General features: G+C 48.1%; 1 protein-coding gene across 1 annotated transcript in view; it reads right to left on the bottom strand.

Moving 5' to 3' along the window:
• Positions 1-398: 398 nt before the first annotated feature.
• WHAMM (WASP homolog associated with actin, golgi membranes and microtubules) overlaps positions 399-26,656 on the bottom strand; it is a 31,351-nt gene continuing 5,093 nt past the window's right edge. The window contains 7 exon segments of the mRNA XM_038767012.1: positions 399-733; positions 7,345-7,507; positions 11,203-11,367; positions 12,567-12,632; positions 12,635-12,655; positions 18,731-18,918; positions 19,102-19,339. Of these exon segments, the coding sequence (XP_038622940.1) occupies positions 435-733; positions 7,345-7,507; positions 11,203-11,367; positions 12,567-12,632; positions 12,635-12,655; positions 18,731-18,918; positions 19,102-19,339 (1,140 nt within the window). The 3' untranslated portion in view covers positions 399-434.

The raw sequence follows: 26,656 nt of genomic DNA, 5'->3' as shown, positions 1-26,656 counted from the left end.
CTTAATAAATGCCATCATTCATTCATTCAATCGTATTTATTGAGCGCTTACTGTGTGCAGAGCACTGTACTAAGCACTTGGGAGGTACAAGCTGGCAACATATACAGACGGTCCCTACCCAACAGCGGGCTCATCATCATGAATTAATTAAAACACACACACACACACACACACACATTTTGACCATGACCAAAGTGACTTCCACTCCACTCCCCCACCAGAGCCCCGCTCTCCTCTTTGAACAAGTACCCCGAAGTCCCTGGCAAAGTCAACCCTCTGACCCGACCCACAGTCTTTTACACCGTGAGCCCACTGTCGGGTAGGGACTGTCTCTATATGTTGCCAAATTGTGCTTCCCAAGCGCTTAGTCCAGTGCTCTGCACACAGTAAGCGCTCAATAAACACGATTGATGATGATGACCCGACCCCCGGGGCTAGCCATCCCACTCTCCACCGCTGTTCTGCTCGCCGCCATCGTCCTCCTCTTCAGAGTCTGCGGACACCTTCTTGATCCTCCTCATGGCCGCCTTGATGCTCCTCTCGAGCTCGCTGTTGGACGCCTTGATCTCCAGGGTGGGGCCTGGGGTGACTCTCCTCAATTTAACGCCTCTCCTGATGGCGGCAAGGTGGTCGTCCCGGGCCGAGATGCCCAGACCCGGAGGGTGGGGTTGCTCCACATGGCAGAGGCCAGAGTCACCCTGCTTCAAGGAGGCCAGAACCTCATCCATCAATCCTGAAACAGATGCGGGAGGGGGATTCCTGCCTATCAGTCAATCCATCCATCGTGCTCACTGAAGCAGCAGGGCCTAGTGAGAAGTGGCAGGGCCCAGGGAGAAGCGTGGGGACTAGGGAGAAGCGGCAGGGCCTAGAGAGAAGTGTCAGGGCCTAGGAAAAAGCATCGGGGCCTAGTGTGAAGCGTTGGGGCCTAGAGAGATGTGGCGGGGCCTAGTGAGAAGTGTCGGCCTAGTGAAAGGCAGTGGGGTCTAGTGAGAAGCGGCGGGGCCTAGGGAGAAGCAGCAGGAACTAGAAGCGGCAGGGCCTAATCATCATCATCATCAATCATATTTATTGAGCACTTACTATGTGCAGAGCACTGTACTAAGCGCTTGGGAAGTACAAATTGGCAACATATAGAGACAGTCCCTACCCAACAGTGGGCTCACAGTCTAAAAGGGGGAGACAGAGAACAAAACCAAAGTGGGGTCCAGTGAGAAGCGGCGGGACCTAGAGAGAAGTGGCAGGGCCTAGAGAGAAGCGGCAGGGCCTAGAGAGAAGTGTGAGGGCCTAGTGAGAAGGAGCTGGGCCTAGGAAAAAGCATCAGGGCCTAGTGTGAAGCATTGGGGCCCACAGAGAAGTGGCGGGGCCTAGTGAGAAGCGTCAGGGCCTAGGAAAAAGCTTCAGGGCCTAGTGTGAAGCGTTGGGGCCTAGAGAGAAGTGGCAGGGCCTAGTGAGAAGCGTCAGGGCCTAGTGTGAAGTGTTGGGGCCTAGAGAGAAGCGTTGGGGCCTAGTGAGAAGCGTCAGGGCCTAGAGAGAAGCAGCGGGGACTAGGGAGAAGCGTTGGGGCCTAGAGAGAAGTGGTGGGGCCTAGTGAGAAGGGTCAGGGCCTAGTGAGAAGCAGCGGGGACTAGGGAGAAGCGTCAGGACCTAGTGAGAAGCGGCGGGGCCCAGTGAGAAGCGACAGGGCCTAAAGAGAAGTGTCAGGGCCTAGTGAGAAGCAACAGGGCCTAGTGTGAAGCGTTGGGACCTAGAGAGATGGGGCAGGGCCTAGTGAGAAGCGGCGGGGCCTAGGGAGAAGCAGCGGGAACTAGAAGTGGCAGGGCCTAGTGAGATGCAGTGGGGTCCAGTGAGAAGTGGCGGGACGTAAAGAGAGGTGGCAGGGCCTAGTGAGAAGGAGCTGGGCCTAGGAAAAAGCATCAGGGCCTAGTGTGAAGCGTTGGGGCCTAGAGAGAAGTGGCGGGGCCTAGTGAGAAGCAGTGGGGCCTAGTGAGAAGCGGTGGGGCCTAGGAAGAAGCAGCGGGAACTAGAAGCGGCAGGGCCTAGTGAGAAGCAGTGGGGTCCAGTGAGAAGTAGCGGGACCTGAAGAGAGGCGGCAGGGCCTAGTGAGAAGGAGCTGGGCCCAGGAAAAAGCATCAGGGCCTAGTGTGAAGTGTTGGGGCCTAGTGAGAAGCATCAGGGCCTAGTGTGAAGCGTTGGTGCCTAGTGAGAAGGGTCAGGGCCTAGAGAGAAGCAGTGGGGACTAGGGAGAAGCGTCAGGGCCTAGTGAGAAGCTGCGGGGCCCAGTGAGAAGCGGCGGGACCTAGAGAGAAGTGACAGGGCCTAAAGAGAAGTGTCAGGGCCTAGTGAGAAGCAACTGGGCCTAGTGTGAAGCGTTGGGGCCTAGAGGGATGTGGCGGGGCCTAGTGAGAAGCAACTGGGCCTAGTGTGAAGCGTTGGGGCCTAGAGGGATGTGGCGGGGCCTAGTGAGAAGTGTCAGGGCCTAGTGAAAAGCAGTGGGGCCTAGTGAGAAGCGGCAGGGCCTAGCGAGAAGCAGTGGGGTCCAGTGAGAAGTGGCAGGGCCTAGTGAGAAGGGGCTGGGCCTAGGAAAAAGCATCAGGACCTAGTGTGAAGCGTTGGGGCCTAGAGGGAAGTGGCGGGGCCTAGTAAGAAGCGTCAGGGCCTAGGAAAAAGCATCAGGGCCTAGTGTGAAGCGTTGGGGCCTAGAGAGAAGTGGCGGGGCCTAGTGAGAAGCATCAGGGCCTAGTGTGAAGCGTTGGTGCCTAGTGAGAAGGGTCAGGGCCTAGAGAGAAGCAGCGGGGACTAGGGAGAAGCATCAGGACCTAGTGAGAAGTGGCGGGGCCCAGTGAGAAGCGGCGGGACCTACAGAGAAGCGACAGGGCCTAAAGAGAAGTGTCAGGGCCTAGTGAGAAGCAACAGGGCCTAGTGTGAAGCGTTGGGGCCTAGAGAGATGTGGCGGGGCCTAGAGAGATGTGGTAGAGCCTAGTGAAAAGCAGTGGGGCCTAGTGAGAAGCGGCAGGGCCTAGTGAGAAGCAGTGGGGTCCAGTGAGAAGTGGCAGGACCTAGAGAGAAGCAGCAGGGCCTAGTAAGAAGGGGCTGGGCCTAGGAAAAAGCATCAGGGCCTAGTGTGAAGCGTTGGGGCCTAGAGAGAAGTAGCGGGGCCAAGTGAGAAGCGTCAGGGCCTAGGAAAAAGCATCAGAGCCTAGTGTGAAGCATTGGGGCCTAGAGAGAAGTGGTGGGGCCTAGTGAGAAGGGTCAGGGCCTAGAGAGAATCAGTGGGGACTAGGGAGAAGCATCAGGACCTAGTGAGAAGCAGCGGGGCCCAGTGAAAAGCGGCGGGACCTAGAGAGATGCGACAGGGCCTAAAGAGAAGTGTCAGGGTCTAGCGAGAAGCAACAGGGCCTAGTGTGAAGCGTTGGGGCCTAGAGAGATGTGGTGGGGCCTAGTGAGAAGTGTCAGGGCCTAGTGAAAAGGAGTGTGGTCTAGTGAGAAGCGGCGGGGCCTAGGGAGAAGCAGTGGGGTCCAGAGAGAAGTGGCAGGACCTAGAGAGAAGCGGCAGGGCCTAGTGAGAAGGGGCTGGGCCTAGGAAAAAGCATCAGGACCTAGTGTGAAGCGTTGGGGCCTAGAGGGAAGTGGCGGGGCCTAGTGAGAAGCGTCAGGGCCTAGGAAAAAGCATCAGAGCCTAGTGTGAAGCGTTGGGGCCTAGAGAGAAGTGTTGGTGCCTAGTGAGAAGGGTCAGGGCCTAGAGAGAATCAGTGGGGACTAGGGAGAAGCGTCAGGACCTAGTGAGAAGCAGTGGGGCCCAGGGAGAAGCGACGGGACCTAGAGAGATGCGACAGGGCCTAAAGAGAAGTGTCAGGGTCTAGCGAGAAGCAACAGGGCCTAGTGTGAAGCGTTGGGGCCTAGAGAGATGTGGTGGGGCCTAGTGAGAAGTGTCAGGGACTAGTGAAAAGGAGTGTGGTCTAGTGAGAAGCGGCGGGGCCTAGGGAGAAGCAGTGGGGTCCAGAGAGAAGTGGCAGGACCTAGAGAGAAGCGGCAGGGCCTAGTGAGAAGGAGCTGGGCCTAGGAAAAAGCATCAGGGCCTAGTGTGAAGCGTTGGGGCCTAGAGAGAAGTGGTGGGGCCTAGTGAGAAGGGTCAGGGCCTAGAGAGAAGCAGCGGGGACTAGGGAGAAGCGTCAGGACCTAGTGAGAAGCGGCGGGGCCCATTGAGAAGTGGTGGGACCTAGAGAGAAGCCAGAGGGCCTAAAGAGAAGTGTCAGGGTCTAGTGAGAAGCAACAAGGCCTAGTCTGAAGCGTTGGGGCCTAGAGAGAGGTGGTGGGGCCTAGCGAGAAGGAGTGGGGCTTAGTGAGAAGTGGCAGGGCCCAGTGAGAAGTGGCGGGGCCTAGGGAGACGTTCAGGGCCTAGAGAGAAGGAGATGGGCCTAGAAAAAACCATCAAGGCCTAGTGTGGAGCAGCAGGGCCTAGGGAAAAACAGTAGGGACTAGTGAGAAGTAGCAGGGCCTAAGGAGAAGCAATGGGGCCTAGTGAGAAGCGGCAGGGTCTGGGAAGAGGCAACGGGGACTAGGAGAAGTGGAGAGGCCGAGAGAGAAGCGGCATGTGGGGGGATGGAGCCTAGAGAGAAGAGGCAGGGCCCAGTGAGAAGCAGCAGCTTCAATCAATCAATCAATCAATCGTATTTATTGAGCGCTTACTATGTGCAGAGTACTGTACTAAGCGCTTGGGAAGTACAAATTGGCAACATATAGAGACAGTCCCTACCCAACAGTGGGCTTCAAGATTGTAAGCTTAGGGGCGAGGATCGTGTCAATCAACCCTATTGTACTGTACCTTCTCAAGTGCTTACTAAAGTCCTCTGTTCCCAGTAAGTGCTCGATAAATACCACTGATTAATTCTTCCTGGGCAATCACCGGTGACGGAAATAGAAAGCCACTCCGGAGCCTCACACTTCCAAATGCTGGCAAGAGGAGGGGTGATTTCTAGCTTCAAAGTCCCCCTTACTAGAAGCGGAACAAACAGAATTAAAGCTAAATGTACATCATTAACAAAATAGAATAGTGAATACGTACAAGTAAAATAAATAGAGTAATAAATCCGTACAGATCATCATCAATCGTATTTATTGAGCGCTTACTGTGTGCAGAGCACTGTACTAAGCGCTTAAGTACAGATATATATACAAGTGCTGTACCCCAAACTTGTCTCCCTGGGCAGAACGTTTGTGACTTATTTTATTGTTAATGGAAAACTAATCGAAGCCAAGGGTTGGTTGTCAAGCTGGAATGCTCTTCATTTTTCTTAATCAAAGGGAAAATAATTTAAAGAGACAGCGTGGCTTAGTGGATAGGGCACAAGCCTGGGAGTCCGAAGGATCTGGGTTCTAATCCTGGCCCTGCCACTTGTCTGCTGTGTGACCTCGGGCCAATCACTTCACTTAATGGGCTTCAGTTCCCTCACCTGTAAAATGGGGGTGATGATTGTTAGCCCCACGTAGCACAGAGACTTCGTCCAACCCGATTATCTTGTATCTACCTCAGCAATTAGAACAGCACTTGGTACATAGTGTTTAACAACTACTATAACTATTAGTATTATTACTGTACCCCTAACTTTTCTCACTGAGGAGAACGTGTGGGACTTGTTTTATTATTAATGAAAAAGTTACCGAAGCCACCGGTTGTTTGCCAAACTGGAACGCTGTTTGTTTTTCTTAATAGAAGGGGAGAATAAAGTAAATTGAGGTATCTCACATTAAAACTAAAGTTCGGGTGACAGGTTCTCAGAAGAACATGAAGCTGTCCAGGCTTGGGGCCAGGGAACGGTGCATTGAGAAGCACCGTGGACTAGTGGATTCAGCATGGGCCTGGGAATCGGAAGGACCTGGGTTCTAATCCCGGCTCTCCCACCTGTCTGCTCTGTGACTTGGAGCAAGTCACTCCCAGACTGAGCCCCCTTTTTCCTCTCCTCCTCCCCACCCACCCTGCCCTACCTCCTTCCCCTCCCCACAGCACTTGTATATATATCTGTACTTAAGCGCTTAGTACAGTGCTCTGCACACAGTAAGCGCTCAATAAATACGATCGATGATGATCTGTACAGATTTATTACTCTATTTATTTTACTTGTACCTATTTACTATTCTATTTTGTTAATGATGTACATTTAGCTTTAATTCTGTTTGTTCCGACGACTTGACACCTGTCCACATGTTTTGTTTTGTTCTCTGTCTCCCCCTTCTACACTGTGAGCCCGTTGTTGGGTAGGGACTGTCTCTATATGTTGCCAACTTATACTTTCCCAGCGCTTAGTACAGTGCTCTGCACCCAGTAAGCGCTCAATAAATATGATTGAATGAATGAATGAATGAATGAATGAACTTCTCTGGGCCTCCACTCCCTTACCTGTAAAATAGATGACCGTAAGCCCCATATGGGACAGGGACTGTGTCCAACCTGATTACCTTGTACCTACCCTAGTACTTAGTAATAATAATAATAATAATAATAATAATAATAATAATAATAATGGCATTTGTTAAGCACTTACTATATGCTAAGCACTGTTCTAAGTGCTGGGGGGATATCAATCAATCGTATTTATTGAGCGCTTACTGGGTGCAGAGCACTGTACTAAGCGCTTGGAATCCGGTTGTCCCACGTGGGGCTCTCAGTCTTAATCCCCATTTTACAGATGAGGCAACTGAGGCATAGAGAAGTGAAGTGACTTGCCCTAAGTCACACAGCAATCACTCAATCATATTTATTGAGCGCTTACTGTGTGCAGAGCACTGTACTAAGCGCTTAGTGGCGGAGCTGGAATTTGAACCCACGACCTCTGACCCCCAAGCCCAGGCTCTTTCCACTGAGCCACGCTGCTTCTCTGCCCCACTTCCAGTTACTAGTACAGTGTCTGGCACAAAACAAGAGCTTAACAAATACCGTAAACCGCCCCCCACCCAAAATAAATCCCCCCCCGGTTACCTGAACAGCGGCTTCTGGAGGGATCCCCGCATTTGTCCGCGGAGAGGGGCTTCTCCCCGATTTGGGTTGGCTCCTGGCAGGGAGCGGGTGGATGAGCCCACTGTTGGGTAGGGACTGTCTCTATGTGTTACCAATTTGTACTTCCCAAGCGCTTAGTACAGTGCTCTGGGCATAGTAAGTGCTCAATAAATACGATTGATGATGATGATGATGATGAACTGGGAGAGGAGGAGGCGGTGGAGGTGGTGTGGAGGGAGATGGAGAAGCCGGCGGGGTGAAAAGCGGGGACGCCCGGGGGGTCTTCGCTTCTTCCCCGGGCTCCCCGCTTGGAACCACCGTCCGTTCAGGGAGCCCCAAGGAGCCTCGTTGACCTCTCCCGCTTTGGCCCTTGCTCTTCACTGGCGCAGGAGGCAGGTAGATTAGGGACAGAGGCTGAGCATCCGCTGACATGGTCGGTGGGGAGACGTCGAGGTGAGGAGCGGGCCCCCCTGGATCGGAACTGGAGGCCTTCTGCCCCGAGCGAGCCGAGCGTTTCTGAAAAAGGGGCAATCGTGGTCAACAGCTGGGTGTTCACACAGTTCCCCTTCCTAAGCTTCATTATTATTATTATCGTTATTACTAGTTATCATTATATTATTATATGTATTATTTAACAACATTAAATAATATACTATTTTAATATCTGAATAACATTAACTATCGCTGGTTAAATATTAAACATATAAAATCAATATTATAGCATCAATCAATCAATCAATCAATCGTATTTATTGAGTGCTTACTGAGTGCAGAGCACTGTACTCAGCGCTTGGGAAGTCCAAGTGGGCAACATATAGAGACAGTCATCATCATCATCAATCGTATTTATTGAGCGCTTACTGTGTGCCGAGCACTGTACTCAGCGCTTGGGACATCCAAGTTGGCAAAATATAGAGACAGTCATCATCATCATCAATCGTATTTATTGAGCGCTTACCGTGTGCTGAGCACTGTACTCAGCGCTTGGGAAGTCCAAGTTGGCAATGTATGGAGACGGTCCCTACCCAACAGTGGGCTCACAGTCTAGAAGGGGGAGACCGAGAACCAAACCAAACATACTAACAAAATAAAATAAGTAGAATAGATATGTACAAGTAAAATAAATAAATAAATGGAGTAATAAATATGTACAAACATATATACATATATACAGGTGCTGTGGGGAAGGGAAGGAGGTAAGATGGGGGGATGGAGAGGGGGACGAGGGGGAGTATGATACATGATGCTGTTACAATATACATGTTATATTATATTAACATTGTTTAATCATGTTTATTATGATTTATCTTATGATTTACTGTATTATTTATTATAGGTATTATCATTATCATTACTTATATAATGATAATATTCATGCATTCATTCAATCATATTTATTGAGCGCTTACTGTGTGCAGAGCACTGTACTAAGCACTTCATTCCTTCAATCATATTTATTGAGCGCTTACTGTGTGCAGAGTACTGTACTAAGCACTTTATTCATTCAATCATATTTATTGAACGCTTACTGTGTGCAGAGCACTGTACTAAGCACTTCATTCATTCAATTATATTTATTGAGCACTTACTGTGTGCAGAGCACTGTATTAAGTGCTTGGGAAATACAAGTTGGCAACATACAGACACAGTCCCTGTCCCACATGGGGCTTACGGTCATCTATTTTACAGGTGAGGGAGTGGAGGCCCAGAGAAGTTCATTCATTCATTCATTCATTCATTCATTCATTCAATCGTATTTATTGAGCACTTAAAGTGTGCAGAGCACTGTACTAAGCGCTTGGGGAATACAAGTTGGCAACATATTGAGATGTTCCCTACCCAACAATGGGCTCCCAGTCTAGAACGGGGAGACAGAGAACAAAACAAAACATGTGGACAGGTGTCAAGTCGTCAGAACAAATAGAATTAAAGCTAGATGCACATCATCATAATAATGATATTACCAATTATCGTTATCATTATTATTTATTATTATATAATGATAATAATAATGACTGTGGTATTTGTTAAGTGGTATGTGCTAGGCACTGTACTAAGCGCTGGGATAGACATAAGCTATTCGGGTTAGACACAGTTCCTGTCCCACATGTGGCTCACAATCTTAATCCCATTTTACAGATGAGGGAACAGAGGCCCAGAGAATAACAACAACAACAATAATAATAATAATAATAATAATATAATGGTATTTGATAAGCACTTACTAGATGCCAAGGTGCTGGGATAGATACAAGGTGATCAGGTTGTCGCTTACTATGTGCCAAGGTGCTGGGATAGATACAGGGTGATCAGGTTGTCCCACTTGGGGCTCACAGTCTTGATCCCCATTTTACAGACGAGGTAACTGAGGCACAGAGAAGTGAAGTGACTTGCCCAAAGTCACACAGCTGACAAGTGGCGGAGTCAGAATTAGAACCCGCGCCCTCTGACTCCCTAGCCCAGGCGCTTGCCACTCTGCGGTCCCACGGCAGACAAGAGGTGGAGATGGAGCTAGTGGAGTCCGAGCTAGTAATAATAATAATGGCATTTATTAAGCGCTTACTATGTGCCAAGCGCTGTTCTAAGCGCTGGGGAGGTTACAAGGTGATCAGGTTGTCCCACGGGGGGCTCACAGTCTTAATCCCCATTTGACAGATGAGGTAACTGAGGCCCAGAGAAGTGAAGTGACCTGCCCAAAGTCATACGGCTGACAATAGGCGGAGCCGGGATTTGAACCCATGACCTCTGACTCCAAAGCCCGGGCTCTTTCCACTGAGTCACGCTGCTTCTCCTTCCAATATTCCTGAAATGCCACCAATGAAACCACAACAGTCTCCTTCCACCCAGATAGACGTGCTTGTAGGATGATGATGATCAGAATCTAGACTGTAAGCTCGTTGTGGGCAGGGAATGTGTCTATTATTATATTGGCCTCTCCCAAGAACTTAGTACAGTGCTCTGCCCACATTAAGCATTCAATAAATACGACTGACTGATAATAATAATAATAATGGCATTTATTAAGCACTTACTATATGCAAAGCACAGTTCTAAGCGCTGGGGAATTTACAAGGTGATCAGGTTGTTCCACGTGGGGCTCACAGTCTTAATCTCCATTTTACAGGTGAGGGAACTGAGGCACAGAGAAGTGAAGTGACTTGCCCGAAGTCACACAGCTGATAACTGGCAGAGCCGGGATTTGAACCCATGACCTCTGACTCCAAAGCCCGGGCTCTTTCTACTAAGCCACGCTGCTTCTCTAATGATGATGCTGATGATGATGGTGACAATAAGAAGATAATTTATTAAGTGCTAACAAAGGGCTTCAGCAGATACTGGACACGCTCTTCCTGTTCCAGTCAGTTATATTTATTGAGCACTTACTGCACGCAGAGCACTGTACTAAGTGCTTTGGCGACACGAACAGACACATTCCCTGCCCACAATGGTTCCCTGCTGAGTCTGTACCCTGAGTGAGAGAGAGAGCAGGCATCTGCTCCTCATTTTACAAATGAAGAACCAGAAGCACAGAGAGGTTAGGTGACTTTCCGAAGGACACTCAGCAGGTCGGTGGCAGTCCCCCGGGCCATACTACCTCCTGATGGTCATTAGTACAGCGCTCTGCACATAGTAAGCGCTCAATAAATACGATTGATGATGATGATGATTTTGAAGAATTCGGTGGCCAGGGTTACTAAATCATCTAAAGTATTGATTAATGGGACGTGAACGTGACTCACAATGATGGTAGTTGTTAAGCGCTTATTATGTGTCTAAGCGCTGAGGTAGATACAAGCTAATCGGGATGGACACGGTCCATGCGCCCCATGGGGCTCACAGTCTTAATCCCCATTTTACAGATGAGGTCACTGAGGCCCAGAGAAGTACAGTGACTTGTCCAAGGTCAGAGAGCAGGCCCTTCCCAGGCCCAGGCTCTAGCCATTAGGCCAATATGCTTCCCTTTTGTAAAGATTTCTCAGCTATCAGGGGTCGACTTCCTCTTCCTTTTCATTCTCCTCCAACCACGAACCCAAACAAATCTTCACATTAGTTACGAGAAGATTAGAACCCAGGTCTCACTCAGGCCCGTGCTCTAACCGCTCGGCCACACTGCTTCTCCTCACTGGTCAAGGGTAGTTCTAAGCACAAATTAAGCACTCGGTGTTTACCACAATGCTGGCCCCAAGGAGAAGGACATCTTCTTGACCTCAGAACTTCTTCACTTTTGTAATTCCAAGCCACCTCCGACTGTTCTTTGGAAAGCATAAAATCGCTCCGACCTCTTTGAAGGTTTTCAACCGCTGCAGCGTCTTCTGGTGTTCCTGGTTAATCCACTTTCTTTTCTCTCTCTCCTCCTGTTTCTTCTTGTCACGCTTCTGGATTCGAACAAATGAAAACTGTCGCTCTTCCGAGTCATCATCATCATCATCAATCGTATTTCATCGTATTATCATCATAATTCCCTCACCTCATCCCTCCCTAGGCCCTTGAAGGAAGACCCAGTGGGTAGGAAGCAGGATTGCTACTGGAACTGGTCAGGAATTTTTTTAAATGGTATTTGTTAAGTGCTTAAGTGCATAAAAATAATGATTAACAAATAATGGTATTTGTTAAGCACTTACTGTTTGTCAGGAACTGTTCTAAGCGCTAGGGTAGAAGAAAGTTAATCAGGTTGGACACAGTCCCCGTCCCACATGGGGCTCCCGATCTTCATCCCCATTTTACAGTTGAGGTAACTGAAGACCAAAGAATAATGACAATAATAACAAATATGAGATGTGTTAAGTGCTTACTATGTGCCAGACATTGTTATTTTGGTATTTGTTAAGCGTTTACTGTGTGCTAGACACTGTATTAAGCACTTGGAAATTGGGTCGGACACAGTCATCATCATCATCATCAATCATATTTATTGAGCGCTTACTGTATGCAGAGCACTGGACTAAGCGCTTGGGAAGTACAAATTGGCAACATATAGAGACAGTCCCTGCCCAACAGTGGGCTCACAGTCTAAAAGGGGGAGACAGAGAACAAAACCAAACATACTAACAAAATAAAATAAATAGAAAAGATATGTACAAGTAAAATAAATAGAGTAATAAATATGTACAAACATATATACATATATACAGGTGCTGTGGGGAAGGGAAGGAGGTAAGATGGGGGAATGGAGGGGGGACGAGGGGGAGAGGAAGGAAGGGGCTCAGTCTGGGAAGGCCTCCTGGAGGAGGTGAGCTCTCAGTAGGGCCTTGAAGGGAGGCCCTACTTGTCCTGCTTGGGGCTCATAGTCTTAATAATAATAATAATGATGGCATTTATTAAGCGCTTACTTTGTGCAAAGCACTGTTCTAAGCGCTGGGGAGGTTACAAGGTGATCAGGTTGTCCCACGGGGGGCTCACAGTCTTAACTAATCCCCATTTTACAGATGAGATAGCTGAGGCACAGAGAAGTGAACTGATTTGCCCAAGGCCACACGGCAGACAAGTGGCAGATCCGGGATTAGAACCCAGGTCCTCCTGACTCCTAGACCACACGGCTTCTCCAGTTTTAGGGTTTTGGTGGCTGCTCATTTACCAGTTGAATGTTATGATGCTGAAGGCAGTGTCTGTGACTCCCTTGGGCCTGCCTCACTTTGAGCTGATCCTGTTTTCTTCACACTGATCCTGTGGAGGGGAAAAAAAATCAAATCACAGCAATCTTTATTTCCCCTTGAAACGACTCAGGGCCATGTAAAATAACTATTAATCAACAGTATTTTTTGAGCCCCCAATGTGGGCCAAACACTGTGCAAACCCTTGGGATGGTGGTGTAATAATAATAATAACGGCATTTATTAAGCGCGTACTATGTGCAAGGCACTGTTCTAAGGGCTAGGGAGGTTACAAGGTAATTAGGTTGTCCCACGTGGGGCTCACAGTCTTAATCCCCATTTTACAAGTGAGGCACAGAGAAGTGAAGTGCCTTGCCCAAAGTCACACAGCTGACAATTGGCAGAGCCGGGATTTGAACCCATGACCTCTGACTCCAAAGCCCGGGCTCTTTCCGCTGAGCCACGATAGAGCATGGGCCTGGGAGACAGAAGGTCATGAGTTCTGATCCCGGCTCCATCCACCACTTGTCTGCCGTGTGACCTAGGGCAAGTCACTTCACTCGTCTATACTTGAGTTACCTCACCTGCCAAAAAATGAGCAATAAGAGTGTAAGCCCAATGTGGGACAGTGACGAGTCCAGCCTGATTAACTTGTATCTACCTCAGCGCTTAGAACAGTGCTTGGCACATAGTAAGAGCTTAATGAGTACCATTATTATTATGGTATAACAGATTTAGAAGACCTGATCCTCCCCCTCAAGAAGGTAACACCCTAATGAGGGATATCAGCTACTAAAAACAACAACAACAAAAAAAACACCCAAAACTGCAGCTATGAGGAAACAGACCTTGTCGTCTAAAGGGGGAGGTTAATATAAATTAAAACAATAAATATAAAAAAATTACAGATATGGACATAATTAAAGAAGCAGCATATCAGAGTGGACAGAGCAAGAGCCTGTGAGTCAGAAGGTCGTGGGTTAATAATAATAATGGCATTTTATTAAGCGCTTACTATGTGCAAAGCACTGTTCTAAGCGCTGGGGAGGATACAAGGTAATCAGGTTGTCCCACTGGGGGTGCGCACAGTCTTCATCCCCATTTTACAGTTGAGGTAACTGAGGCCCAGAGGAGTGAAGTGACTTGCCCAAAGTCACACAGCTGACAATGGGCAGAGCGGGGATTTGAACCCATGACCTCTGACTCCAAAGCCCGGGCTCTTTCCACTGAGCCACGCTGCTTCCCCCAGCTCCACCCCTCGTCTGCTGTGTCACCTTGGGCAAGTCACTTCACTTCTCTGGGCTTCAGTTACCTCACCTGTAAAAATGGGTCTCAAGAGTGTGAGCCCAGTGTGGGACAGAGACTGTGTCCAACCTGATTAACTTGTTATCTACCCCAGTGCTGAGAACAATGCTTGGCACATAGTAAAAGCTTAACAAGTACCATAATTATCACAGTATCATTATTATTATTATTATGGTATAACAGGGTTGGTAGACCTGATCCTCCCCATCAAGGAGATTATCTAGTAAGGGAGACAGGTACTAAAAGAAGGAAAAAAATCCCCAACAACTGAGCTATTAGGAAACAGAGCTTAGAGTCTAGAGAGGGAGACAGGCATTAATAAAAATAGAGATGTGGACATAATATCATCATCAATCGTATTTATTGAGCGCTTACTGTGTGCAGAGCACCGTACTAAGCGCTTGGGAAGTACAAATTGGCAACATATAGAGACAGTCCCTACCCAACAGTGGGCTCACAGTCTAAAAGGGGGAGACAGAGAACAAAACCAAACATACTAACAAAATAAAATTATGTGGACATAATAATTACAGATATGGGTGGCTAGAACCTCCATGGAGTCTGGCAGAAACGGGAAGATGGAGAGAGAACTGGAGGGGGTAGCAGGGCCAAAGGGGATTTTTTTAGGACAGGAAAAAATCCGTGGGAGGGTTTGACAGCGGAGGGGAAGGAGCGATTACAGTGAGCAGCTGAAGACGGCAGTCAGGGTGGGAAGGGAAGTCGGGGCAAAAGTTTGTACGTGGCCAAAACGGGGGAGTTAGAGCAGGTGAGGATGAATTTGGGCTGGCCCCAACGTTTTGTCCACGTTTCTCCACTCCTCAAGAACCTCCAGTGTGTGTCCATTCACCTCCACAACATTGGTTTTAAAACCCTCAATCACCTTGCTCCTTCCTGCTTCACCTCGCTACTCTCCAAGAACAACTCAGGCCACACACTTCCCTCCTCTAACGGCAACCTTCTCCCTGTCCCTCCAACTCGCCTATCTCGCCCCGACCCCTCGTCCATGTCCCGCCTCTGGCCTGAAACGCCCTTCCTCCTCATATCTGACAGACAATGACTCTCCCCCCATTCAAAGCCTTAATGAAGGCCCATCTCCTCCAAAAGTCCTTCCCCACCTAAGTCCTCCTTTCCTCATCTCCCGCTCCCTTCTGCGTCCCCGATTTGCTCCCTTTATTCATCCCCCTTCCCAGCTTATCAGTGCTGATGTCCATATCTGTCATTTTTTAATTTCTTTTAATGTCTGTCTCCCCCACTAGACCGTAAGGTCATTGTGGGCGGGGAATGTGTCTATTTATTGCTCTATGGCCTTCTCCCAAGCACTTAGTACAGTGGTCTGCACACAGTAAATGCTCAAAAAATATGATTAAGTCAAGGGGATCACTCCTTCAGGGCTCAGGGCCCAGGTTTGGGGGTGCGAGATCGTCGGAGGGATGGGGGCGGTGGTCCTTGAGGCAGTTTTGGGTTTGGCAGATTTGGCTGGGGGGATTTAGGCCTCGAAATGGGCAGGTTGGGTAGGGTGTCTGAGTGGGTGCTGATGACTTGGGCTAAGTGGAGGCGGTCGGCCATCACAGACAGATGGATGGGAAAGGGCTGTTTCAGGGGGAGTGCAGAGAAAGGACTCTTTCGGGGGGTGGGGGGTGGGCTAGGAGGGTCAGAAAATAGGATTTCAGTGGTGTCCAACTCAAGGGCTGCAGGGACAGTGGATCGGAACGGCCCCTGTTCTGAAAAATGCGGAGAACCACCTCAGCCTTTCAGGGTTGGACTGAGGAAGAAGTGACGTACTAGTTGCCAGAAGTACTTGGGAAAATAAATCTGACGCTTTTTAAAAAACAACGAAAACGGTACTGTTCAGTGCTTACTATGTGCCAGGCACTGTACTCAGTGCTGGGGTGGATGCAAGCTGATCAGGTCGGACACAGTCCGTGTCCCACTTGGAGTTGACAGTCATTCATTCATTCAATCGTATTTATCGAGTGCTTACTGTGTGCAGAGCACTGTACTAAGCGCTTGGGAAGTACAAGTTGGCAACATATAGAGACAGTCCCTACCCAACAGCGGGCTCACAGTCTAGAAGGGGGAGACAGACAACAAAACTCAATATATTAACAAAATAAAATAAATCGAATAAATGTGTACAAATAAACTAAATAAATAGAGTAATAAATGCGTACAAACATATATACAGGTGCTGTGGGGAGCGGAAGGAGGAAAGCCGGGAGGGATGGAGTGGGGAGGAAGGGAAGAGGAAAGAGGGGGCTCAGTCTTGGAAGGCCTCCTGGAGGAGGTGAGCTCTCAGTAGGGCTTTGAAGGGAGGAAGAGAGCGAGCTTGGCGGATGTGTGGAGGAGGGCATTCCAGGCCGGGGGAGGACGTGGGCCGGTGGTAGACAGCAGGACAGGCGAGAACGATTATTAAAATTATTATTTTAATAATTATTTTAGTAGTAATTGATGGCGGCGGTTGTTCCGGATGGCCACCAAGTCGCCGGGCAACCAAAGAATTAGTCAGACAGCATGTGACTGCCGAAAGTTTTAATAAAGTTTTTATTGGTAAGGCCAAAGACCGAATAGGGGGTAACGCACCCGGCGGGCTCATTTCCTTAAGGGAAAAGGCCCCGAGTGCCTGATACAGCGGGCTTATATACCGCTGTTGCTGATCACAGTGATTGGTAGACAGTCTTGATCCCCATTTTACAGATAAGGAAGCTGAGGCCCAGAGAAGTGAAGTGACTCACCCAGTTCACTCTGCAGGCAAGTGGCGGAGCCAGGATTAGGACCCAGGTCCTTGAATAATAATAATACTTGTTAAGCGCTTACTATGTGCCAAGCACTGTTCTAAGCGCTGGGGTAGATACATGGTAATCAGGTTGGACACAGTCCCTGTCCCACTGAGGCTCACACTCTTAATTCCCATTTTTCAGATCAGGTAACTGAGATCCAGAGAAGTGAAGTCACTTGCCCAAGGTCACACAGCAGACATGTGGCAGAGCCGGGATTAGAACCCAGGACATTTTGGCTTCCAGGCCCGGGCTCTACCCACTAAAGCCATACTGCTTCTCCTGCCAGGCCCGTCCTCTATCCATTAGGCCAGGCGGCTTCTCCTAATGATGGACGATGGATTCAAACCTATCATACATAATTAGTGCCAGTGTTGTTAATAATGAAAATCAGAATAATCCTGTTTGCTCTGCTTTATTGCTGTTACACTTATGTACGTATTTGTGCCTATTCTCTGAACTTTTGTACCTATGGAGAAGCGGCGTGGCTCAGTGGAAAGAGCATGGGCTTTGGAGTCAGAGGTCCTGGGTTCAAATCCCGGCTCCGCCAATTGTCAGCTGTGTGACTCTGGGCAAGTCACGTCACTTCTCTGAGCCTCAGTTCCCTCATCTGTAAAATGGGGATTAAGACTGTGAGCACCACGTGGGGACAACCTGATCACCTTGTAACCTGGGGAGGTTAGAACAGCAGCTTAGAACAGTGCTTTGCACATAGTAGGCACTTAGTAAATGCCATCATTATTATTACTATTATTATAGTGGGCCAACTGAACATTCATTCACTCATTCAATCATATTTATTAAGAGCTTACTGTGTGCAGAGCTCTGTACTAAGTGCTTGGGAAAGTACAACAAAAAAATAAACAGTGATATTCCCTGCCCACAATGAGCTCATAGTCTAAAGAGGGGGAATTCCACTGATTGTAAATCTTTATGCCTGTCTTCTCCATTAGAGTAAAAGCTCCCTGAGGGGAGGGAATGGGTCTTGGGCATTTTTTTTAATGGCATTTAAGCACTTACTATGTTGCCAGGCACTGTACTAAGCGATGGGGTGGATACAAGCTAATAGAGCCATTTTCCAGATGAGGTCCCTGAGGCCCAGAGAAGTGACGCGACTTGCCCGAGGTCGCCCAGGAGACCAGTGATAGAGCCGGGATTAGAACCCAGGTCCTGCTGACTCCCAGGCTTTCCCAAGTGCTCAGTAGAGCGCCGTTTACTCAGCAGGTGCCCAATAAACATCATTACTATTACTGTTGTAATTACAGAAACACTAAAGGTAGACCATCAAATCCAACTGAAGAGCAAAGGGTTGTATTGCTAAACTGTATTCTCTCAAGTATTTAGTACAGTGCTTTGCACACACTTAAGTGCTCAAAAAATACAACTGAATGAATCAATGAATCATCATCATCATCAATCGCATTTATTGAGCGCTTACTATGTGCAGAGCACTGTACTAGGCGCTTGGGAAGTACAAATTGGCAACATATAGAGACAGTCCCTACCCAACAGTGGGCTCACAGTCTAAAAAATGAATGAATGTTCCCACCGTCCAGTGGGCCGGGGGAAGGGGAGATTCTGGTATATCCAGTGGTTTTGCACGCTTCCAGGACATTAATTTCTAAGATGTTGTGAAAACATGGGACATCAGAAAGAACTTCCCAGAAGTCCTAGACACTGGACTCAAGGACTACTTAAGAACGTCGGGGTTTTATTTTCCCATAGCTTTCTGTTCCTCGATCCTCTGAAATCACAAAAGAGAACTTTACATGGATCTTCAAAGGGAATAAGATGATAAAAATGTTTTTCACAGTTCCAACACAAAAGGCCAATTCTCAACTCTCATTCAGAACTGAGCTGGTAAGTAAACGATGAAGGAGTCTGAATACCTTATGCCCCCACACCCCTGGCCCCTGAGGAGGAAAGTCAAAATTCTATTTTAACCAAACTTCCAGTGTGCCATCCTGCCAAAAACACTCTTTTCACACCCATTTTCCCCGGGTTGAGGGGAGGAACACCCCAAAGGAGGAGGAGGAGGAGAGGATGACAGAGCTCAGAGTCACATTTACTTTTTTGTTCCTGAGATAGGCTCTTCTTGCACAGATAATTCCCCGTTGGGATTCCAGCTGCCGCAACTGCAGATGAAGTTTCTTCTGCTCCGGATTCTGGGAGTCCTGCTGGTCCACTGTCTGATCGAGCCCTTTAAGCTCCTCGGGGTTCTCACGTGTATCATAATATACAACTTCATCCTGTTTCTCTAGAAACGCAGTCGGGATTTTAGAAAACTAGGAAGTTTCCTAAAAGTAAAAAAGCTTAAAGACAGTAGAACTTATGCGGGGCAGGCGTTAGGAATGTGGCAGGTAACTTTAGGGCTTGCAAGGTTTTTTGGTTCTGTTGCCGGAGGCATTTTTTGAACGCCGAAAAAAATGCACTCTCTTACCCTTAAGTAGTCTTCTTACAGTCTCCAACTGCAGAATGAGCAACCGCTCTTCGTATTTCAGTATCTCAAACCGTACTTCGTATAACTCCCGCTGAGCTTCGTAATACTGGATTTCCAGGCCGTCTACCGCGTCTACGGCTCCCTCTTGCTTGGAGAAGTTTTTCATCTTATCGGTGGGGAAGAGGAACAATGGAATGCAAGTCACTAAAATAGAGAGCTGTTCAAGAAGGCAGACCTGCTATTTTGTCACACCCCTAGCCCCGGCGGAAGGGAAGGCAGAAGAAATCCACCGTTCTTGGCCTCGGGGAGGTTAAGGAAGAGGACGGGGGTCACATTTATCGAGATTTCCCTCGAGGCTCCTGGTCCAAATAGTTTGAGGAGAATGAAAACTAACGGGGAGTTGACGCATACTATCTTGGCAGTCTCCTTCCCTTCCCCACAGCATCTATATATATGTATATATAGTTGTACATATTTATTACTCTATTTATTTATTTATTTTACTTGTACATTTCTATCCTATTTATTTTATTTTGTTGGTATGTTTGGTTCTGTTCTCTGTCTCCCCCTTTTAGACTGTGAGCCCACTGTTGGGTAGGGACTGTCTCCATGTGTTGCCAATTTGTACTTCCCAAGCGCTTAGTACAGTGCTCTGCACATAGTATGCGCTCAATAAATACGATTGATTGATTGATTGATCTTTACAAAAAGAAAGCAGCGTGGCCCGCTGGATAGAGCCTGGGCGTCAGAAGGACCTGGGTTCTCGTCCCGGCTCTGCCGTTGGTCTGCTGTGTGACCTTGGGCAAGTTGCTTCACTTCTCCGTGCCTCAGTTCCCTCACCTGTAAAATGGGGATTAAAACTGCGAGCCCTATGGGGGACAGGGACTGCGTCCAACCCGATCCGCTTGTATCTAACCCGGCGCTTAATACGGTGCCTGGCACAGAGTAAGCATTTAACAAATACCACTAAAGAAAGAAAAAAAACATGGAAAAAGGAAGCTTGGCTGGATGAACTCAATGGGGCCGCTGGATACACACACACTTGGCAGTGATCCGTCAAATCCAACTGACGAGCAAAGGTTGGCAGAGATGAGGCAAGACTGTTCCCGGCCGTCCCGTGCTTTGGGGGAAGGGGACACTCTGAACTACCCGGGAGTTTCTCGTGCTTCCGGGGCATGTATTTCTAGGATGTTTTGAGGACACGGGACATCGGGAAGGCGCGTGCCGTTTTTCCCTAAGGTCTGAGACACGCGGGGAAACCCAGGCCCGGTCTGACAGACCCACAGCTGGGCTCACAAACCTAACCCCCGAGGTAACCGAGACACCGAGAATAATAATAATAATAATGTCAGCAATTGTTTAGCGCTCACTGTGTGCCAGACACCATACTAAATCCCTGGGGTAGATACAGGCTAATCAGGTAGAAAACAGTCCCTGTCCCACATGGGGCTCCCAGTCTTCATCCCCATTTTACAGATGAGGGAACTGAAGCCCAGAGAAGTGAAGTGACTTGGCCAAGGTCACCCAGCCAACAAGTGGTGGAGAGGGGATGAGAACTCCATTAGCCATTGGGCCATGCTGCTGCGTCTCTGTTTGCCTCTTTCGGAGTTCCTTGCGTTTTCTGTCTCTGTAGGAGTTTGTGAGTCTCCCCTTCCCTCTGTCTCCCTCTCCCCACCTCTGTCTCTCGTTGGATTCAGCTTCCCTGGCCTTTATTCTCTGCACTGTCCTAGGCAGTGGGGTAGATTCATTCATTCATTCGTATTTATTGAGCGCTTACTGTGTGCAGAGCACTGTACTAAGCGCTTGTGAAGTACAAGTCGGCAACACACAGAGACGGTCCCTACCCAACAACGGGCTCACAGTCTAGAAGGGGGAGAGAGACAACAAAACAAAACATGGAGGCAGGTGTCAGAGTCGTCAGAACAAATAGAATTATTTCTAATTATTTCTAAATCTCCCCCTCGTCCCCCTCTCCATCCCCCCCATCTTACCTCCTTCCCTTCCCCACAGCACCTGTATATATGTATATATGTTTGTACATATTTATTACTCCATTTATTTATTTATTTATTTTATTTGTACACATCTATTCTATTTATTTTATTTTGTTAGTATGTTTGGTTTTGTTCTCTGTCTCCCCCTTTTAGACTGTGAGCCCACTGTTGGGTAGGGACTGTCTCTATGTGTTGCCAATTTGTACTTCCCAAGCACTTAGTACAGTGCTCTGCACATAGTAAGCGCTCAATAAATACGATTGATGATGATGATGATGATGATGATGATGATGAATTATAGCTATATGCACATCATTAACAAAATAATAAATAAATAATACAAGCTAGTCAGGCTGGACACGGTCCCTGTCCCGCATGGGGCTCAAATCTTAATCCCCCGATGCCAAGGGCTTATGATGAGATGGAGGACACACAGAAAATGACTGTGATCAACGTGCTTCCCACCTCACGCAACGGACACCTTGGTGCAACTCTTTAGAAAATTCAAAAATGAGAAAAGAGCAGCAACTCTTCAACGCAATAAATCGTTGCCTGCAGAGGCTGGGAGTCGAGCCGGAGTCAGACGGCATCGCTGAAGGGGTGTTTTAAATGAAAACATCGTTCATTAAAAAGAAAAGGGCCAGGAACAAACTACGGTTGTTCTGGCAATCGTTACCACGAAACACCACGGGGCACAAATAGTGGCCAGATATTTCGAGAGGTCGCATGAATAGACTGCTCTAAATCTTCTCCACAGTTGAGACTACTCTATCTGGCATTGTTATTATTATTGTTGTTGTTGTTGTTAATTATTATTAGCAATAATAATAATATCTTGAAATATAACACATTACCATATATTACATAATAACCACTATTACATTATATTATGCCGTCATACAGTATAACATAATATACTATGACATATATTATACGTAATTATATCATTGTTATTACTGTTATGGTAGCTATTATATTATGCCATTGTATATTATATTATAAAATAATCCACAATATACTATATTGTATTATTATTATTTTGGGACTTATTAAACACTTAGTATATGCCAAGAACTGTTTTAAGCACTGGGGTAGGTAAATGCTAATCAGGTTGGACACAGTGCATGTCCCATATGGGGCTCAAAGTCTTAATCCCCATTTTACAGATGAGGGAACTGAGCCACAGAGAAATCACAATTGAGAAGCAGCGTGGCTTAGTGGAAACAGCCCGGGCTTCGGAGTCAGAGGTCATGGGTTCTAATTCCGCCTCGGCCACTTGTCAGTTGTGTGACTTTAGGCAAGTCACTTCACTTCTCTGTATATATGCTTGTACATATTTATTACTCTATTTATTTATTTTACTTATACCTATCTATTCTATTTATTTTATTTTGTTAGTATGTTTGGTTTTGTTCTCTGTCTCCCCCTTCTAGACTGTGAGCCCACTGTTGGGTAGGGACTGTCTCTATATGTTGCCAGCTTGTACTTCCCAAGCGCTTAGTACAGTGCTCTGCACACAGTAAGCGCTCAATAAATACGATTGATTGATTGATTGATTCTCTGTGCCCAGGTACTTCATCTGTAAAATGGGGATGAAGCCTGTGAGCCCCACGTGGGACATCCCGATTACCTTGTACCTACCCAGGTGCTTAGAACGGTGCTTGGCACATAGTAAGTGCTTAACAAATGCCGTCATTATTATTATTATAGTTGTGGTATTTGTTAAGCGCTTACTATGTGCCAGACACTGTACTAAGCGCTGGGGTGGATACAAGCAAATCGGGGTGGGCACAGTCCCTGTTCCCATGGGGCTCACAGTCTTGATCCCCATTTTACAGAGGAAGTAACTGAGGCCCCTCCTTCCTCTCCCCCTCCCCATCCCCCCCGCCCTACCTCCTTCCCCTCCCCACAGCACCTGTATATATGTCTGTACAGATTTATTACTCTATTAATTTTACTTGTACATATTTACTATTCTGTTTATCTTATTTTGTTAATATGTTTTGTTTTGTTGTCTGTCTCCCCCTTCTAGAGCCCGTTGTTGGGTAGGGACTGTCTGTATATGTTGCCAACTTGAACCGCCCAAGCACTTAGTACAGTGCTCTGCACACAGTTAAGCGCTCAATAAATATGATTGAATGAATGAGGACCAGAGAAGTGAGGTGATTTGCCCAAGACCACGAAACAAACACGTCAGGGGGCCGTATTAGAACCCAGGTCCTTTTGACACCCAGGCTCTTGCTCTATCTACTGAGTGCACTGCTTCGAACGTATGTCTCGTTTCTGAGCTTCTCTCTCAATCAATCTCCCCAACAGCGTCCAGCCCAACGCAAAAGCCCCCTCCATCCAGTACCTCATTAAAAACTACAAAGGGCGTCAGCTCTGAAGATGCCAAAGGTCAAAGAATCGTGCAAAACCCAGTCCTTTCTAATAAAGCAAGAGAAGCAGTGTGGCCCAGTGGTTGTAATTTGGCTCCGCCCCGAGTCTGCCGGATGACCTGGCTCAAGTGACTTTGCTTCTCTGGGCCTCATCTGTAAAATGGGGCTGAAGGCTGTGAGCCCTAAGTGGGATAGGGACTGTGTCATTCATTCAATCAATCAATCGTATTTATTAAGCGCTTACTGTGTGCAGAGCACTGTACTAGGCACTTGCGAAGTCCAAGTCGGCCACATATAGAGACAGCAACGGGCTCACGGTCTAGAAGGGGGAGGCCGACGACAAAACAAAACACGTAGACGGGTGTCAAAATTGTCAGAACGAACAGAATTATAGCTATATTCATTCAATCTTATTTATTGAGCGCTTACTGTGCGCAGGGCACTGTACTAAGCGCTTGGGAAGTACAAGTCGGCAACCTATAGAAACGGTCCCTAACCAGCAACAGGCTCACGGTCTAGAAGGGGGAGACAGACGACAAAACATGTAGACAGGTGTCCAAATCGTCAAATAGAATTATAGCTACGTGCACATCATTAACAAAATAAATAGGTGTCCAACCTGGTTAGCTTGCATTAAGTGCCTGGCACATAGTAAGCACTTAACTAATGTGATAAAAAAAAATTAAAGGTTCAACAAGCCAACAGTGAGGTTCATTCTTTTTTCTGCCCTTAAAGGTGTAAAGATGCTTCACTTCCATGGGCCTAGGTTACCTCCTGTGTAAAATGGGGATGAAAACTGTGAGCCCGATATGGGACAGGGACTGCGTCCAGACAGATTACCTTGTATCCACTCCAGCGTTTAGTACAGCGCCTGGGGCAAAGTAAGTGCTTAACATATACCACAATTATTATTAGGTAAAAACTCAAAACGGGCTTAGCTCTGAAGATGCCCAAGGCCAAGGGATGATGCAAAACCCGATCCTTTTCAATAAAACAAGAGAAGCAGCATGGCCCAGTGGATAGAGCACAGGGCTGGAAGTCAAAAGGACCTGAGTTCTAATCCTGACTCCGCCACGTGTCTGCCGGGTAACTTAGGGCAAGTTACTTCACTTCTCCGGGCCTCAGTTACCTCAGGGGTAAAATGATGATTAAAACTGTAAGCCCCATGTTGGGCAGGAACTGTACCCAACATGATTAGTTCGTATCTACCCCAGTCCTTAGTACAGTGCCCGTCCTCTCCCGGACTTTCCCATCACTGTGGACGGCACTACCACCCTTCCCGTCTCACAGGCCCGCAACCTTGGTGTCCTCCTCGACTCCGCTCTCTCATTCACCCCACACATCCGATCCGTCACCAAAACCTGCCGGCCTCAGCTCCGCAACATCGCCAAGATCCGCCCTTTCCTCTCCATCCAAACCGCTCCCTTGCTGGTTCAATCTCTCATCCTATCCCGGCTGGATGACTGCATCAGCGTCCTTTCTGATCTCCCATCCTCCTGTTTCTCCCCGCTTCAGTCTATACTTCACTCTGCTGCCCGGATTATCTATGTACAGAAACGCTCTGGGCACGTCAGTCCCCTCCTCAAAAATCTCCAGTGGTTGCCTGACAACCTACTAATCAAGCAAAACCTCCTCATTCTCGGCTTCAAGGTTGTCCATCCCCTCGCCCCCTCCTACCTCACCTCCCTTCTCTCCTTCTCCAGCCCAGCCCGCACCCTCCACTCCTCTGCCGCTACCCTCCTCACTGGGCCTCGTTCTCGCCTGTCCCGCCGTCGACCCCCGGCCCACATCCTACCACTGGCCTGGAATCCCCTCCCTCCTCACATCTGCCAAATTAGCACACTCCCCCCCTTCAAAGCCCTACTGAAAGCTCACCTCCTCCAGGAAGCCTTTCCAGACTGAGCCCCCCTTTTCCTCTGCTCCTCCTCCCCTCCCCATCGCCCCGACTCCCTCCCTCTGCTCTACCACCCTCCCTGCCCCACTGCACTTGGGTACACATATGCACGCATTTTTCTATTTATTCTATTAATGATATGAATATATAATTCTACTTATTTATAGTGATGCTATTGATGCCTGTCTATTTGTTTTGCTTTGTTTTGTTGCATGTCTCCCCACTTCTAGACTGTGAGCCCATTGGGTAAGGATCATCTCTGTTGCCAGATTGTACTTTCCCAGGGTGGGGGGGAAGGGGAGGAGGAGAGGGAAAAGGGGGCTCAGTCTGGGAAGGCCTCTTGGAGGAGGTGAGCTCTCAGTAGGGCTTTGAAGGGAGGAAGAGAGCTAGCTTGGCGGATGTGGGGAGGGAGGGCATTCCGGGCCAGGGGGAGGACGTGGGCCGGGGGTCGACAGCAGGACAGGCAAGAACGAGGCCCGGTGAGGAGGTTAGCGGTGGGAGAGGAGCGGAGGGTGTATCTCTTTTTTGTTGTATTGTCCTCTCCCAAGCGCGTAGTACAGTGCTCTGCACACAGTAAGCGCTCGAAAAATACGACTGACTGCTTCACAGCAACCCCCCGGAAAGAGTGGCTGCGTGGCCTAGTGGAAAGAGCCCGAGCCCTGGGAGTTGGAAGGACCTGGTTTCTAATCCCTGCTCTGCTGTGTGACCTTGGGAAAGTCACTTCACTTCTCTGGGCCTCGTTTCCCTCCTCTGGAAAATGGGGGTGAAGATTGTGAGCCCTATGTGGAATATACAGTGTTCTGCATGCAGTAATCAATCAATCAATCGTATTTATTGAGCGCTTACTGTGTGCAGAGCACTGTACTAAGCGCTTGGGATGTACAAGTTGGCAACATATAATAATAATAATGGCATTTATTAAGCGCTTACTATGTGCAGAGCACTGTTCTAAGCGCTGGGCACTATTCTAACATATAGAGACAGTCCCTACCCAACAGTGGGCTCAATAAATAATAATAATAATAATAATAATAATGGCATTTGTTAAGCGCTTACTAAGTGCAAAGCACCGTTCAAAGCGCTGGGGAGGATACAAAGTGATCAGCTTGTTCCACGTGGGGCTCACAGTCTTAATCCCCATTTTACAGATGAGGGAACTGAGGCCCAGAGAAGTGAAGTGACTTGCCCAAAGTCACACAGCTGACAAGTGGCGGAGCCGGGATTTGAACCCATGACCCCTGACTCCCAAGCCCGGGCTCTTTCCACTGAGCCACGCTGCTTCTCAATAA

This window comes from Tachyglossus aculeatus, chromosome 26 (assembly GCF_015852505.1).
Source record: "Tachyglossus aculeatus isolate mTacAcu1 chromosome 26, mTacAcu1.pri, whole genome shotgun sequence".
Taxonomy (NCBI): Eukaryota; Metazoa; Chordata; class Mammalia; order Monotremata; family Tachyglossidae; genus Tachyglossus; species Tachyglossus aculeatus.
The sequence above is the reverse complement of the archived record's forward strand: the minus strand, read 5'-3'. Positions and strand labels throughout refer to the sequence as shown.